Source organism: Acomys russatus, chromosome 25 (genome assembly GCF_903995435.1).
Source record: "Acomys russatus chromosome 25, mAcoRus1.1, whole genome shotgun sequence".
In the NCBI taxonomy this organism is placed as follows: Eukaryota; Metazoa; Chordata; class Mammalia; order Rodentia; family Muridae; genus Acomys; species Acomys russatus.
The window spans coordinates 38,185,038-38,201,179 of NC_067161.1; the positions used below are offsets into that span (position 1 = coordinate 38,185,038).

The window sequence follows — 16,142 nt, forward strand, 5'->3', positions numbered from 1 at the left end:
CCATCGCTTGCACAATGCCTGCCTTGCCACTTATTAGTACAGTGGGCCAGTTCTCATCCTGTACTGCTCTTGGGGGAGGATCTGCAGCCTAGGGAACCGGCCTACTTTGGAAATGGAGCAGCAAACACTGCCAATTGACATGACTTTTGTTTCTGCATCCCCTAAAGGGAGAAGGCTCTGGGGACAACTTTTTAAAGGCTGTGATCTCGGGCCCTTGAGGAACTCCTGGGATACCTTAGATCTTTTGAGGTTGGGATAAGTGTCAAAGGTCACAGTTGTTGGCACACACACACACACACACACACACACACACACACACACACACACACACACACACGTCCCTGCCAGCTTCTTCCAAAATGCACCCACGTAGGCTCTCATCTCTACAAGGCAGTAGAGTACCAAGGCACAGCGACCTTCAAACAGGGCTGTGCATCTGCACAGAGTCTGTTGAGTCCACACCCTTCCAGCAGCTTTTCCCTTTGAATCTCAGCTGGCGAGTGAGCTTATCAAGCTATCATCTGCCTCTCCCAGGAAACTGCTATTCCTCAAATCTCTTCCTAGCCCAAATATGAAAGTTCTGGGAAGAGCACAACAGGAAAAAAAAAAAAAAAAAAAAAAACCTACTGCACAGGAAAGCTAGTCTTTGAAGAGCTAGACTCTCTTCGGTAGCGCCTGGAAGGGCTACATCAGACTGCAGCATCAGTGCACGGAAGGCTTGGGGATCATCCAGAATATTCACTGAAAGTATACTGGAAGCCGTGGGATTGTGGTTGAAGAGAAGAAGAGAGGGAGGAAACCTTTGGAGAAATGGACACGTGCTCCAGACCTAGCAGCTCTCAGGTGATGGGTAGCACTAATCTCAGTGGAAGTCACTACTCTCGTGGGCAAGGGCATTGGCTTCTTCTAGAACTTTCCACTTAGGCCCAAAAGAAAGCCTCAATGCTGTGCTCAATCTTCCTCATGAAGACCAAACCTTGGAAGGTCTTGAGCATTCTTAGAAGGGATGTTGGCTAAAAAAACAAGGAATCTGGGACAGTTCCTCAATACGTGGGAAGAGCAAGGAGATATACAGGAGGATGGAAGAATCTTTCTTCAGCATAAGGGAGGCAGCAAATTAAAGACAACAGGTTCAGGAGAACAGATTGTAAAGCTGGGGTCGTCACCATAGCAACCAACCCAACAATTCGGCGAGATGAAAGTTTTATGTTTTAGGTTTTTTTCTTTTTTTCTTTTCACCCATCACTCTCTTCTGCACTATCACTCTGTCTGTTCCTGGCAGGAGACAAGTTGTGACTTTTCCCTCCTACCAGCAAGCTGCCTAGCTCTGGGGGAGTGCATCTGCTATGAATGGAAAGAGAATGGAGTGTTTCATGAAACACTTGGAAGACCCAAACCCAACTCCTCCTTCCCCCATCAGAGCTGGAACCCTGTGGTTTGCCATGTACTGGAACATTGCTACTTACTCCAGCACACAAGGAAGTCCCCTTATGTGCACAATGGATCAGAGGAAGAGTCAAAGCTCCAGTCTTCAACTAAAAGAATTTTTATCTCTGCCCCAGGATATGCCAGTATAGTCCAACAAAGTGGCCAATGATGGCCATAGACCAGAAAACTTTCACACATGCTTAGAAAGATCTAAAGCTGATATTATCCAAAAAAAAAAAAAGCTAATAGTTGTGAGCTAGGGCTATAGCTATCATAGACACTCATCTACCAAAAGGGATAAATAGTTGGGAACCAAACCATCAAGCCTTCTTCACACATGCAGCCATTTCTCTGGGCCAGATGTTTCCTTCACAGGCTGTGGTGATGGACACCTATAATCCCAGAATTTCTGAAACTGAGGCAGGAAGCTCAGAAGGTAGAAACTAACCTCGGCTACACACTGAGTTCAAAGCCAGCCTAGGCTATATAGTGAAATCCTCTCTCAAGGAAACAAATATATACAGAAGGTAGCCAGGCTGTGGTGGCACACACCTTTAATCCCAGTACTTGGGAGCCAGAGGCAAGTGGATCTCTGTGAGTTCAAGGCCAGCCTGGTCTATGAAGTGAGTTCCATGACAATCAAGACTACACAGATAAAAACTCTGTCTTGAAATTTTTAAGATAGATAGATAGATAGATAGATAGATAGATAGATAGATAGATAGACAGACAGACAGAGTAAAGATTAGCTAAGAGGTAGATCACTTGCCTACAATGCCCAAAGCCTGAGGTTGAATCCCAACCACCAGAAAAAGAAGACAGAGTAGTGATGAAGACTCTCCACTCCACAAACAACCAGATGCCCAGTCACTGGACCCTCTTCTTTCTACAGTTTCACAGAACACACCTCTTCCCTCACTTCTCCTCAAAGATCTAACCCTTCCTATGTCAAAGATATGCCATAAATGGATGGCCAGGACAGCAGATACAATCACAGAGCAATGTGAAGACAGTAACAGAAGAGGGGCCCACCATTTCCTTATCCTTGAAGACGTCTCCAACAGAATCAAACTTAGGGAGACTATGAAGAAGAAACTAGCCTAAGTGATGGGCAGGGCAAGGTGTACTTTAGCTACTGAAAGACGGATGAGCTTGGGAAGTCGGAAGCCTCCAACCTTCTTTTCCTGCACTTCCCCCATTAACTCCCTCTTAGCATCCACCTTATCTAGTGCTTGCTACAGTGTAAGCTGATGATGTTTTAAGATGTCTCTCCGCCCCGCCCAGCCCCATTCGCCCTACTCAGTCTGCCCAAACTTAAAACCCCCATCCAGAAAGGAAAGTTTTATAGGAATTTCTGTTAAGCAAACTTACACACCTTCTGGGGGGAAAAAAAGGAAGGATGTACACTGAGTGTTTTACAAATCACACAAGTGGGAATGTACGTGCTCTATCAGTTCCTGGAGCATTTTTCACATTTCTTTTTCTCAGGCCATTATCCCAGACAGGAAAAAAAAGTTCATCCCCTTGAATAATCATTTCCACTGCCTAGAGAGCCAGGCTAAGCATTGCCAAAATAACCTGTATTCAAGAACCATCTGTCGTAGCCACACAAGAAGCCACTGAGGGGTTGCTGGGGATAATCCCATGGCTAGGGCTATTTCCAGAGTAGGAAGGCAAGCTGCTACCTTCCATCTGCAGTTTCCACGCTCATCCACCAAGAACCCTGTACACCACGTCAAGTAGAAGTAGGGGCAAAGCTCCTGACTTGGGAGATAAGAAATCCCTTTTCACACATGTCCAGATTCTCCTAGGTGGATATTAGAACAGCAACTTAGAACCATGCAGTCCATCTGGGTCCCCACCTGAAAAGTAACACACAAGGAAGTGTAAAAGGCACACACCCTACCCCCATCCCACCAATCTGCCACCAACGCCATGTGCCTGTCCAAATTGAGAGGCACATTGCATCTTGACTTAAGAAACATTCTAACACAAGAATACAACATAAAAGAAGGTGTTAAGAGCCACCATAACAACTGGGGAGGGCCACTCTCCCAAGACTTAGAGGTGTTCTTTGCCTGTGTAGAGCATTGGGTGGTCATGTTCTCACTGCCTGAAACAGTGTTCTTCCCTCACTCCCCCACTTTTAAAGCCCACAGGATGTGGCAGGACTCAGGGACAATCTCCCACACCAGTGACAGTCCCAGGCTCCCCAAGCAAGGTTCCGCCCTTTCCTGCCGAGCATCAGTACTTCACCACCCCCGCCACCCACACCACCCCAGGATTCTGGGAGTTTAACACCCTCCTTCGTGGCTTGGCATCTCTGAAGCCAGCACAGTATCTTTTACTACAGGCAATGGAAATTTCTAAATTCAGCCACCCAAGTCTACCTACAACAATTTTAGCAAGCACCTTCAAAAGAAAAAAGAAATGACACCGGTTACGCATAATTATTAGGAGTTAATAAAGCCATTTGCCTACTCAATGCCTTTCTGCCAGTATAACCCACCCCACCCGCCGCAAGGTTTTCCCCCTTAAATTGGGACTGAGAGCAGCCAATTAAAGATTTGCATCCCTCTGCCTTTATCATGTGTTTGAGAGCTGTCTTATTAAATTGAAATCAAATGTACATCTAGGGGAAAGTTCACTCCAATACCAACTCCCAGCAAAATGCTCAGAGACATGTACAATGATGGGGCTGACGTGTTGCCAGGCAACAGAGGAGATGAGGTAGACACGGAGCTAAAGGGAAGGGTTTCCTGAAAGAATTGGTTAAGCTCAAGGGTTCAGATCTTACCAGATCTGGCCTGAATTTTTGTGGTTTTCTCCTGTCCCAGAAAAGACGTTAAGGAGGGAGGTGATGTTGAACACAATCACAGACGATTTTGTATACACTCAAACACACATGTGTTCCCCTCTCCCCGAGGAATGTTGTGAACATGTAGCCAATGAATACAAGCCATTTCCAACTGTGAATGCTGAGGAGGGTGTGGGGTTGAGTGTATGTGTGTTAATTTGCTGCTGCCTCAATGGTCTCAAGCCTCTTGACTCACTTTCCTCTTTCCCCTCCCCTCCTTTCCCGCCTCCTTCTCTTAGGACAAGACCAGCGCTTTGAGCCTCAGCAACGTGGCAGGCGTGTTCTACATCCTGATTGGAGGGCTGGGATTGGCCATGCTGGTTGCCTTAATCGAGTTCTGCTACAAATCCCGTAGCGAGTCGAAGCGGATGAAGGTGGCATCGTCTTCCTGGGTCTTTTTCCTACCCTGTTCTCAGTGGCACAGCTAGGTTTCCTGAGAGGAGTAGAAAGGGACAGGTTGAGGTCATCCAGGGAGCAGAAAAGCATCAGGAAGAAACTGAAAGGGATGGAAGAAAACAAAAAAAAAAAAAAAAAAAAGGAAGAAATGGGATGTGTCTGGCAAATACTGTGCCCCAAATAGCAAGTGAGTCTTTCCAGGACAGGTCAGTGGGGTCGAAGTTCAAGTTTCAGTCAGCACCATGAGAGGCTGATTTTTCTGAAGTTATGTCCAATACAGCAATTCCCCAGATGAGGGAAGGCATGCCTGCCCAGTTCCCTATGCTGCTTTTACCATAGCTGGCAAATTCGGTCCTTATTTTAGCTTCTGTATTATGGGCTAGCACTGGCAGAGAGAGTCAGCCGCAGAGAGCGGTAAGCAAATAATTAGCTCAGGAACCCCAAACAGCGCTAAACACAGCTGAAGGCAGCAGAAGCAGAAAAGTATCAGAGAGGATTGAAGAGCTGCCCGTAAATACATGAAAACGTTACAGGCAGGAAGAAAAGTAGGAGTGCCCAGAGAATACAACAGCAGCAATGGCAGGAATCAACAGAATATCGACGTATGAATTCAATATGTAAGACCCACTTCTCTAACAGAGGAGCACATGGGCCTCTCCAGTGAATAGGGAACCCACCATCGCTGGTGCTGCGTAAGGAAGGGACGAGCGGGTCTCAGCAGAGATGTAGATAAAGGCATCCCAGGGAAGCTGGGGGTGTCACCATCACAGCCCCTCAATTGCATCATTAACCCTAGTGAGGAGACATGTGTGGAAGCCAATCATGTGAACTGCAGCGTAAGGAGGCAGAGGGCTTAGGTGCCATCTGTGACCCTCAAACCTTTGAACTTCAGCAAGAAATGAATACAGGAAAAGGCCCGGGGCTAGGGAAATGGCTCGTAGGGCACAGCGCCTGCCACAGGAACATGAGGACTTACATTCAGAGTCTCAGTGCCCACTTAAAAACCAGGTGCAGCAGTTCATTGCCATGACCTCACCACTGGAGAAGGGGACAGGTGGGGAGTCCCTGGGGTTCACTGGCCAGCCAGCCTACCCAGATCCATGAGGTCTAGGTTCAGTGAGTCTGTATCCAAAAAATAAGGTGAAGAGCAGTTGAGAAAGATCCCCAGTGTCATCCATTGCCCTACACACACACACACACACACGTGTGCACACATACACACACACATATGCACACATGCACACACACCACACACTAACACATACACATGTAAGCACTCATGTGTATGCATCACATATGTACAAACAGCAAACACGTAAAGAAAACTGTGGTTCAGACAGTAAAGGCGCTAAGGACGTAGAAGAAGGAAAAGTGGAGAAGGCTTGTGAGAAAAAGCAGAAATTAAGAACAAACATTCTTTAGACTGAAAGGGGAATAGAAATGCGGTCACTGTGGGCTTCACACCATCGGCTATCTTAGCCTGGGCTCTCTCAAAGGCTTGACTATGAGGAAGCCTTTTCCTGGAGTAACTTCTCCTATAATGTGCCCTAAAGACCCATTTGTCAATATTCAATTTCTCCTGAGCAGAACTCACACATCACTGGGCCACTAGCACAGGCCCCTGCCCAGCCTCTCCCCTACCTTGGCCACTACCCCTGAGTACATCCTGGGCCAGTCTTGGGAAGGACATCTCTAGTCAGCCTCTTGCCTGGAAACTCAGTGCTCACTTCTGTATGAGAGAAATAAGGGTAGGGAAAAAAAAAAAAAAAGGACTTCACATCCTAGTATTGAGACCTTCTGTCCTGGCATTCAGCGTTCCCACGTCAGGGTTCCAGCTGCCTCCTGACTGGCAATCTGCTTCCCTCCTCCCACCATGCCCAGCCAGCCCCTGTGTGTTCTATGCAAGCTGATCCTTCACCCTGCCTTCTGCCTCCTGAGGCCTATTTAAAACCTCCCTCCTACGCTGTGGTAACAGGAACAACGGAAGGCTAGAAGTGTGGTGGCATTTGTCTAGAGAACCTGGCTCTTCCGTTGACCAGCTCCCCTACCTCCTCATCACAGCACAGTCATTGACTTTGCAACCTTAAACCCTCTTGTGAGCTTGGTGGGGTGTGGAGTGGGCCCCTGAGCCCTAAGCAAAGCTTTCTTTGCCAATTCCATCCAGAAGATAAATCTACTAACTGTTCTTCCTTACTGTCCAAAGAGAGGAAAGGGCTGTTCAAGTAGCAAAGATGGGCTCAGGCCAGGAGGTTGGCCAGTTACGGCCTTTGCAATCCTCCACCTCTTTTCCATGGACCCAGCCCAGAGCTGGTGCTGATCAGCTCCCAAAGACTCCTCCTCATGGAGCCCCAGGACACAGTGTCCTGTGGATATGTAGTAGCTGCCAGCCTGGCATGAATCCACCCATTCTGTTTCTTTCTTTCTTTCTTTCTTTCTTTCTTTCTTTCTTTCTTTCTTTCTTTCTTTTTTTATTTTTTGGCTTTTCAAGACAAGGTTTCTCTGTGTACCCTTGGCTGTCCTGGACTCACTTTGTAGACCAGGCTGGTCTAGAATTTATAGAGAGACCCGCCTGCCTCTGCCTCCTAGAGTACTGGGGTTACAGGCATGCGCCACTGCACCCGGCTTCCATTCTGTTTCTTAACTCTGTCACCCTAAACAAGTTTTAATTACTCTCTTGTCTTTTTTCTATTGTAAAAAAAATGAGAACAGTGGTAGTATATAGTTCATAAATTTGTAGTGAGGATATGAAATAATAGATTAAAGGATTGGCAAGAGGCCCACATTGCAGTATGCGCTCAATAAATAGTAACAGCAGTGACAACTAGCATTTATGATAATAGCCTTATTAAGAGATACCGCTTCCTTCAAACTTTCTTTTATTAATATTTATTTATTAACATACTTTTATTAATTACATGTACTCGATTGTTTTGAGCCATGGAGACCATGAGTCTTTAAAGAACAGGCTGTGCCTGCAGAGTAAGTGGTTAAGTCAACTTAATGTAGAGTTGTGCACAGAAGAGGAAAATCCTCTTGAAGCAAGCGAGGAAACACAAGAGAGTGGCCCATAGTCAAGCAATATGACCTGCCCAGTCTGGACCTGTGTCCCTCTAGGTGGTTTTGGTCCCATCTATGTGTGCTTGTCAACTATGATGTGGTTTGGTGTCCACCAAGCAGAAAAACGCCTGAGTGTCCAACTTCCCTCTAGGTTCATAGTGACTTCCACTAACCCAGATAGCGGAACAGAGGCTACAATTCTCTTCTAGCTGACACGGGTGTTGACCAGACCCACGGAAGGGGCACTGCACTCTTGGATGACAAGGGTTCTTTAAAGAGGCCATTGGGTCATGGTACCATGTCTGAGAGACATCCTCACACCTCCCTTTACAGCATAGTTGTTAAACTTCCCAGAAGCTGCTGGGCTGCCCCAGAAGCATTATAACCTAAGACTAGCCACCACGGTCCCTTATAATCTGTCCCCTCCATTGTCACGACTTGTGCGCAAACCACCGGGACTCCTAGTGAATTTTCTGACTTTTCAACTTCAAGGGAGATATTTTCTTTATTAATCTAGCTGGCCCTTCATTTCTGAAGCTCCATCAATTCCTCCCTTATCTAGGAGAGATAAGTGGAAGGCACTCCAGCCACTCCTCAGACTTCATAATGAGCTGCTTTGCTTTTCCCAAAAGCAATTATCTCCGTCAGAAGCATAGTCTACAACCCTACGCAGGATGCAATGGAGGTGACAGAGAGTCTGGAAAGACCTGCCAACCTATATCTTTCCCTGATCACAATGTTTATCCACTCGTAGAACCGGAACCCCTAAAGCAACTCAGGTTCAATCCCCACCCCCAGTCCCCCCCAACCCCGCCCCCGTATCTTCTCTAGTCACCATGAGAGGGAAGAGAAAGAGTGAGCACAAAGGGAGGGAGGTTAGAGGGAAGAGGGGAGACTAGGAATTTTCATATCAAGGCATTAACTCCACTATTTCATTAGCCAGGTAATGTATTCTTCAAGATCTACAGGCTAAGAAAAAGTAAGGGTAGAAGAAATGAAGACACTTGCTCCCACAATGTCACATAAGCCAGGAGTCAGAAGGACAGGAATTAGACAGAGAACAAATCCTACACAAAGCCCAGCCTCTTGGTTTTAGGCAAGATACTTCTAAACTGCCCATTCTCTCTCTTCTTCCAGCTTTTTTTTTTTTTTTTTTAGCACTTGCTTTATAGTCCTCAAGGGCCAGTCATAGTGCTGGTCACAAAGACAAACAAAATGCATCGCCCTACTCAAACTGTGCCCCTTAGGCAGGCGTCAGCACAGGATTTCAACTGAGGCCTCTTGACACTCTTTGCCCTTTGATGTGTCATGGACAGAATGCATGTGTCACAGGGGAAGAGGAAGAACAGTGTGCAGCATAGGAGTTGCCACCAGGAATAACCCAGACACAGATTGCCATCTCCCGGGTTCATGGGGGAAGGCAGACAGTTGGAGAACACTGACTGCTAGGTGGTAATGTGCCCAGGACTTTCCCTGACTGATGAAGGACCCGGGGCAGAGTGCTCAGAGCAGCTTCCCTGCTGGTGTTTAACTGGGTTGAAGCAAGCAACGAATTAGCCAAGGTCAGAGAGCTGCCAGCCAAGGATGCCCAGAGTCAGAGACTCAAACACCAGAACTCTTGCCTACAAGTGTCAAGAAACCAGTAAGGCTTAGACAGAGAATCCTGCACTAGCAATGTAAGTGCTGGGGACTCAGACAGGGACTTCAGGGAGCCCACAGCATCCGAGTATAACTTAAACTGTCATAAAGCAAAAATATCACCTGGGGCGTATTTTGAATTGAGTAGAGCCTTAGAGCATCTGCGCTTCGCCTTTTCCGGGGAGAACAGAATAAAATCTCTGTCCTTCGGTACTAAGTGCTCACTCAGTGTTGGTGGAGTAGGATTCAAACATCAATGGTTTTTCCCTAGACCCCCATCCTGGGATTCCAAAGTATATTGCAGTTTGGGAACTAGAGGTCTCCGGGGTGTTTAACTTGCTTTCCACACCAGTGTTATGGTTTTTGTCCTCTCTTCTCCAAGATTCCACAAATGCAGCAGAAAGGAAGCAAGAGGGCAGTGCCCACCTGAGGTAGGGTGTGCTCTGGCAGCCCTCAGCTTCCTGAGAAAATGGCTCTCGTATTTTAATGCTGAAAGGTCTTAGTGAACTGCCAAATTTGTCTCCGATTTTGGTGGGCTCAGGTATTGACTGTGCCCTTGTCCTTAAGAGAAATGCACGATATTTTACCAACTTTAGTGAAATACCGTGGGAATATTTGAGATGTTTGAGGACCACAGCCCAAAGTAATCTATGTGAGCTTTAATTTGTTTCATTGTTGTTGTTCGAGTTAAAGGAACGTGGTTGATGGGCCCAAGGCAATTTCTCAGTCAATAAAATGCCTGCTACGCAAGCATGGGGATCTAAGTCCAATCCCAAGCACACGTGTGAGAAAGCTGGTGGTACACACTTTTAATCTCAGTGCTGAGGAGGCAGAGAAAGACAGACCCCAAGGGCCTACTGGTTCCCAGCCTAGCTGAATCAGCAAACTCCATGTTCCAGTGAGAGTCTGTCTCAAAAAACAAGATGGATAGCTCCTGGGAAATGACAGGAGGTTGTCTTACGGCCCCCGTGCTCAATTGCATGCCTGTGTGCACACAAACACACATTCACACACAATTTTTAAAGAACATAGTAGACAACAATCTTGAAGGCTAGATATTCTAAGCTACACTCTGGAAAGGTCTGTTTTTCCACTGACACAATTAAAATGTTATTCTATTTTCAATATCTTTTTTTTTTTTTTTAGTTAAGAATCAGTAATCATTAATTCTTCCTGTTCTCAGCTCAGATTTCCCATGGGTAGCATTGCGGTTGTATTTATTTGGCCTTTGACTCAAATGAATGCAATCCAAATCACACTTCCTTTTTGGTGGAGGAATGCCAGGGGAGGATGTAAATAAACTAAGTCCCAGGATTTGAGGAAGAGACAGAACCTGTGTGGGCAGAACATCATATGGGGGGGAAAATCTGTCTCAATCGTGGATTTTATTTTTTAGAATATCTTATTTATTCTTTGGTAATTTTATACATGCATACAATGTGTCCTGATCACAACCACTTCCCATCCCTCCCCCTTCCCCCGCATCCTCTGGGTACCAACCAACACATCTCCCACCCACCTTCATGTTCTGCTTTGTTGTTGTTGCTGTTGTTTTTATCTTGGGGGCCGACTGAATTCGAGCTACCTGATGGAATGTTGACTGATGTTGTTGGCTAGACATGGTTCAGGTTCTTGTTCAGGTAACCATGGCTACAGTGAGTTCCCTGGTGCAATGGCTGTGTCCAGAAAGCAGCATTTCACAGCACTCCTCCCATCCTCCAGCTCTTACATTCTTTCTCCTCCCTCTTCTGTGATATACATTGGCCCTTTAGGGGGACGTGTTGACATAGACATCCCATTTACAGGTGAGCATTCACAATCTCTTATTCTCAGTGCTTTGAGCAATTATGAGTCTCTGAATTAACTGCTAAGTACCACAAAAAGATTATCTTGTTGAAGTTAAGAGCAGCACCTCCCCTAGGATCTAGAACCATAGGCTTCTGCCCAGATTTATAGTATCAAGCATGGGTTAAGTCCTGTGAACCCTGCAGGGCTCAGATCAAATCAGAAAGTAGTTGGTTGCCCTCCTTACTAAAATGTCACCATTACACCAGGAGACAAGCCAGTATTGTAGCATTCAGAGGTCACCACTGGATAAGCCCATTGATGACTTTTCTTTCCCTGTGGTATGACATGGCCCTTTCTGGAACTAGGAAAGCTAGCCAGCAGGAAGTTAGTGTGTCAGCTCTAGCTTGATGTCCTGCTATCAAAATGTGTTGTGCCTCCATCAATAACATCCAAGAACAATAGCCTGCATTGTTTGTGGGTTTTTAGAGTCTCTCTGATCAAAAACTCAAAGGGAGGTGACCCATGCCTGGCACTGAGCTTCTCATGTAAAGACCCTTGTCTTGTAGGGGGAGGCTTTTCCACCCACGAAGGGTGCTTGTGTTCAAAGGCTTTCTCTTTTAGTTATTTCTAGGCTTTTATTATTTTTAATTGTATGTAAGTGTTGTGTTGGTGTGTGCATGTGAGTGCTGGTAGCCATGGAAGCCACAGAAATCAGACCCCTTGATCTAGAGTTATAGGCAGTTGCAAGGCACCAGACATGGGTGCTGGGAATCCAACTCAGGTCTTCTGAGATAGAAACATACACTCTTAACTGCTGATCCATTTCTCCAGCCCCTAATTATACAGGATTTCCATACAACTTTAGTTTTGCTTAACCTATCCCCTCCATCCCTGCTTAAACCTTTAACATCCACCCACCCCGGATGAATCATGGATTTTGAAGAGAAAGAACATTTTAAAACAGTATCAGAATGTTCAGTAAAAAATGGTAGCAAGGGAAAAAAAAACACATCAGACTGCTTACGTCCATCTAGCTACAGGAGACAGAATGAGTTCTTTGAGTCATGACAACAAAGCCAGGGTTATTTCAGAAAGGATTGATTTTTAATAAACTCAAGAATATCACATACAAGCTGTCTGTGGAGTGGCCAGTAAGGATAGCCATGGATTGTGAAGTCATGGTCTGGGTCTCCTCTAGCATATGAGGTTTCTTTAAAGTGTGAAAACTTACATATAAGAGAATGTACGATGCACACACACGAATTGAACAGAGCCAGCCTTTGCGGTCAAGCCAAGGTGATATGGCAGGATGAAAGCTAAGCACAGTATATGCTGAAGAATGCGGAATGTTGGTCTTAGCAAAGGAAGTCTCTCTCAATCCACAGACAGCTCTTCTCACCGTGCTGATTTCTACCGAGAAACTAAACCTCCATCCCCAAAATTCTATGAATTCGGAAGTGGAGAAAAAGGGATAAGGGTAGAGCCTTCATGCCACAGAGCTCCTTCTCCAATGGACCCCTTTGCAGAAAACTGTGCCTCCTCTCGTCCAGTAGACTAAGACCAAAGACCTGAACTGTGGTCTTGAACATTCACTCCGCTTATCACCCCTGATTCTGGAGTGACCCTGAGTTCTTCCCAGACCTATAATTCCAACACCCTAGAAAGCAGAGGTGAGCAGCAGTGGGCCGGTGTGTCAGTCTGGCCCTGTAAGCTGTACATGCTGACAGAAAGAGGGTGGCGGGCCAATGAAGGCTTTTGGAGATGTGGTCTCACTCTCTTCAGCACGTGATCCCTTCTGGTTACATTTTGTGAAGTATCTTATTGAAATGACTCCTGGGGATGCTTATCATGTGGAGCTAGAAGCATGGTTTCTTTCTTCGTCAGAAGAAAAGCGTTTGAAGAAAACCCAACAATAATACACTGTCAGGTTCCCTAATATTTCAAAGCAGTTTCTCGGAAGTGCTGCCACTCTTAGTAGATAGAGGTGGCGGAGGAGGAGGAAGAGGAGGAGGAGGCAGTAGAAGAGAAAAAGGAGGGTGGAGAAGAGAAAGAAGGAGGAAAAAAGTGCAGGGAGAAGAGGAAGAGGAGGAGGAGACGGGGGAAGGAGGAAGACTATAGCCTCCCAGATAGTCTAGACATGGAGGTTTAAACGTTCTAAAAATACCAAAGACAGGAACCTGATCACAGAGCTTAGCTTAGGTATCAGGATGCAAATTTCCTAAGCTCCACTCCGACAGCACCGAGGAAATGTCCCACCTACAGGAACCACAGAATGGTTGCCCCCTAACACATTAAAGCCTAGGCCCTGGCGAGGCTAAGGAAGGTGATATGTACAATGTGATTGAAAAGAATAATGTGCCAAAGAGAGCAAGGATGCATCCCCAAGGCCATGTAATGCATGTCATGCCTGCTTACTACCATCACAGACAACCTCCAGGTATAGACTGACACATCAGATTGGTGCTGCTAACCTGTGGTCTCTAGAGTATTAGAATTCTAGATCAGAAAAGGAGTTAGTAAGTCAGGAATAAATAACAAGTACTAAGAACTGCCTTGCTAGTGGTTTTTGGTGGTGGTGGTGTGGTGGTGGTGGGGGGTTGTTTTTTGTGGGATTTTTTTGTTTGTTTGTTTTTTGTTTGCTTGCTTGTTTATTTGTTTTTGTGTTTTGAGCTCAGGAGTGGAGAGGAAGGATGGAAGAGAGTTTTGATCCCTTCTTGAGTCATTCCCCATTGCCAGTCATTACCAAGGACCTGGGGAAGAACCCCCTGTCCTCCTGAAAAGGGTTTCTGTTTGATCCCACAGCAATCCATCAATGAAGCCATACGGACATCGACCCTCCCCCGGAACAGTGGGGCAGGAGCCAGTGGAGGAGGCAACAGTGGAGAGAACGGCCGGGTGGTCAGCCAGGACTTCCCGAAGTCCATGCAATCCGTTCCCTGCATGAGCCACAGTTCAGGGATGCCCTTGGGAGCCACTGGATTATAACTGGAGCAGACAGGAAACCCTCGGGGGGAGCAGGATCAGGCTCCCCCCAGCCCCATCCCAAGCCCTCCAGTGCCAAAAACAACAACAAAATGAAACACCACTTCCAGCCACCATGACCATATGGAGGACAATTCAGCCAATGTCCCTGAAGATTTAAAAAAAAAAAAAAAAAAAAAGTCCTCTAGGCCATTCCTTTCGTTTGGGGATTTTTTTTTTCACCCTATTCCATTTGCTAAGTGAAGATGGTAACTAACTCTATGCTGCAATAACGGGAGAAGTCCTGTCCAATGAAGTCTCTGAAAATGGAGTCACTGGGATATTAATGAAGAAATCAAACTGTTTGGTTTTAATTCAATTGTTAATGTGTCTTAGTGTGTGCAATTATTTTCTTACTAATATCCACAGTTTGAAGGCTCTGTTAGACTCTTTTCCTCCTTCTTATCCTAATCCCATCACCCACCCACCCACCCACCCACCCACCCATCACTCTTCGGTTTCCAGATTGAAGACTCATGACTGGTTCCACCTTTACAAGCAAGGAAAGGAATGGGCGATCTTCACGCTCATTCAGTGTGGGAGCTCTCCATGATACTTTCTGTTCTTTGGCCCGCACCTTGGATGGAGACAGACACTCCTGGAGGAGGGGCTACCTTCCCCCAGAAAGAATACTACCTAAATGCTGATTCATCAGAAAATAACCTCAAAGAGCATCTCAGACAGGGGGTGGAAGGGAGCTGGGCAGAGTGCAGGCAGAGGAGAACTCGGAAAGTTCCTTATTGCTTGGATGAAGCTCCAAGAACTACCCCAAGGGACAAAGAGTACCAATATGGGACATCTCTTTACAGTGTCGATCTCAGCCCTGAAAAGTGCATTCTACTTTGCTCAGGCCCAAAGACACTGTGGTGGCCAAAAGACAACTGATCTCCTGAACCCAGTAGAGCCTTGCAAAGAGCTGGCCGTCACATATGGTTCTTGCCTTTGCTTTGCTTGCCATCTAGACTGGATCTCCATGACGGAGTAGGACTCTCTGTGGAACCTCGGGCATGCGGGGAAATACTGTCCAAGCAAAGTGCAAAAGAAAAGTGATGGGGAATTATGAAAGTCCAGCCAAGCCCCTGCCGCAGAGCCTTCTGTGCTGCTTCCTGTCCTAGGTTTGCAGAGAACTGGGGTTTTGTGTTAATCGAGTATTGTTTCAGCATGTGATCAGATCTTAAAAGAGACCACAAAGCCTGAGTTATTTTGAGAGACAGGGACATGAGTTAAATTGCTAAATACATGAGGCGACCTTAAGATGCCTGAGCCCACCTTCTCACTTTAACACGAGGGTACTAACTTTTCCCCTGGCTAAGACAGAGTGAGGACATTGCATTACAATGGCCAGAACCTTTACACCACGAATACAATGACCAAGGTGAAGGACAACCAGACAGGAAACGTGACAAGAGCCACACTGAGAGATGCTAGGCTGCCTCAACCTTTGGGTGGAAGTGGGAGTCCCTGGCACACAGATTAGTGGAGACTTCCACTCTTGTTCTCGGTGCAACAGACTCCCACCTCTTCTGCAGCCACTCTCAGGTGCATGCTTGAGTGAGTGCCATTTGCCACTAGCTTTTTTACCAATAACCATGCTCTGGCTCGTTCTCCTACCTCTGCTTCCATCCAATCTCCCCTATCAGGCATTCTTATTAGCAGTGGATGAGCTAAAGATCTAGGCGCCTACCCATGGTTCAGGGCAGTCGAATCGGCTTCCTCTGTGGATGCTTTCAGTGGACAACCACCATCTCCTCTGTGTGTCTCTCACTCTCTCTTCATCAGCCATAGCAAACGAACATCCCAGAAATCAACCCTTCACCCCGCTGTTCAGTTCCTCCCGCGCTAACATGGGCATGACACGTGAAGCAGTGTCCCGGAGATGGATTATCACTTTTTTTTTTTAATCTATGCCAGCTAACATCCTCCCAGCCTCCTGCCTACCACTGTAGACCTTGGTGTG

General features: G+C 46.4%; 1 protein-coding gene across 3 annotated transcripts in view; it reads left to right on the forward strand.

Moving 5' to 3' along the window:
* Positions 1-15,105, forward strand: part of Gria1 (glutamate ionotropic receptor AMPA type subunit 1) — a 308,069-nt gene extending 292,964 nt beyond the window's left edge. For 2 of the 3 annotated variants that reach the window (XM_051167319.1, XM_051167320.1), the window contains exons 15-16: positions 4,525-4,659; positions 13,946-15,105. In XM_051167319.1, the coding sequence (XP_051023276.1) occupies positions 4,525-4,659; positions 13,946-14,149 (339 nt within the window). In that variant the 3' untranslated portion in view covers positions 14,150-15,105. The remainder of the gene's footprint in view (positions 1-4,524; positions 4,660-13,945) is intronic. The other variant, XM_051167321.1, reaches the window with a different exon arrangement.
* Positions 15,106-16,142: the final 1,037 nt, after the last annotated feature.